The sequence below is a fragment of the Penaeus monodon genome, chromosome 22 (genome assembly GCF_015228065.2).
Source record: "Penaeus monodon isolate SGIC_2016 chromosome 22, NSTDA_Pmon_1, whole genome shotgun sequence".
Lineage (NCBI taxonomy): Eukaryota > Metazoa > Arthropoda > Malacostraca > Decapoda > Penaeidae > Penaeus > Penaeus monodon.
In genome coordinates, this window is record NC_051407.1 from 10393675 (window position 1) to 10394553 (window position 879).

At 38.8% G+C, this 879-nt stretch overlaps 1 protein-coding gene across 1 annotated transcript in view; it reads left to right on the plus strand.

Moving 5' to 3' along the window:
* Window positions 1-879, plus strand: part of LOC119586930 (cytoskeleton-associated protein 5-like) — a gene marked incomplete in the record, with an annotated part of 31731 nt that overhangs the window by 13385 nt on the left and 17467 nt on the right. The window contains 3 exon segments of the mRNA XM_037935662.1: window positions 1-105; window positions 218-454; window positions 660-822. Of these exon segments, the coding sequence (XP_037791590.1) occupies window positions 1-105; window positions 218-454; window positions 660-822 (505 nt within the window).

The window sequence follows — 879 nt, forward strand, 5'->3', positions numbered from 1 at the left end:
TCAGGTCCAGCGGTCATCAATGTTCAAGATCTTGTACCCCGAACTAATATCAGCGATCAGCTAACATCCTCCCTTTTTACAGATTTATCTGATAAAAATTGGAAGGTAAATATAAGTATTTTCTTGCTTTAGAGATTAAAATGGTTTAAATGTACATTTAGTACTGGAAGTTCTCCCAGTGTTTGGTGACATTCAATAATGTTTTCTTATTTTGTAGGTGAGAAATGAAGCTCTACAGAAGGTTTCCAACATTATCTCAGAGGCCAAATTCATTAAGGGTGACATTGGGGAACTACCTACTGCTCTCTGTGCTCGAATGATGGACACTAACAAAAATTTGGCTCTGGAAGCACTGAGATTAACTGCCTCTCTCTCTGCTGCCCTTGGACCAAATTGCAAGCCGCATACAAGGAACATTGTGCCAGGAATGTTAGCTGCTCTTGGAGACAGCAAGGTCAGTTAAATTTACCTCCTGGAATGAGTTAGGTATTTGTTTACATGTAGGCATACTAATTTAGGTTTAAGTTTCTACATCATGACATGGTATCAACATATCTGTTTCCCTTTTTAACAATTTCATGAAAGTTTTCTTGGATCTCCAAAATAACTGATTCGAATTGCCTTTTATCTTTTCACTGATTTCATGCTCTCCCAAACAGCAAAATATTCGTCAGCAGGCCTTGAGCACTCTTAACTCATGGGTGGAGCAAACAGGCCTGAAAGAAACAGTTGATGGTGAAATATTTTCTGATGCCTTGAAGTCGGGCTCTCCCTTCCTCAAGTCTGAGTTGTTCTTGTGGTTGGCAGAGAAACTGAAAGATGGTGAGTCCATTAACCCCATTTTTCTGAGATGTTAGAAAAATACTTTTCAAGATAATG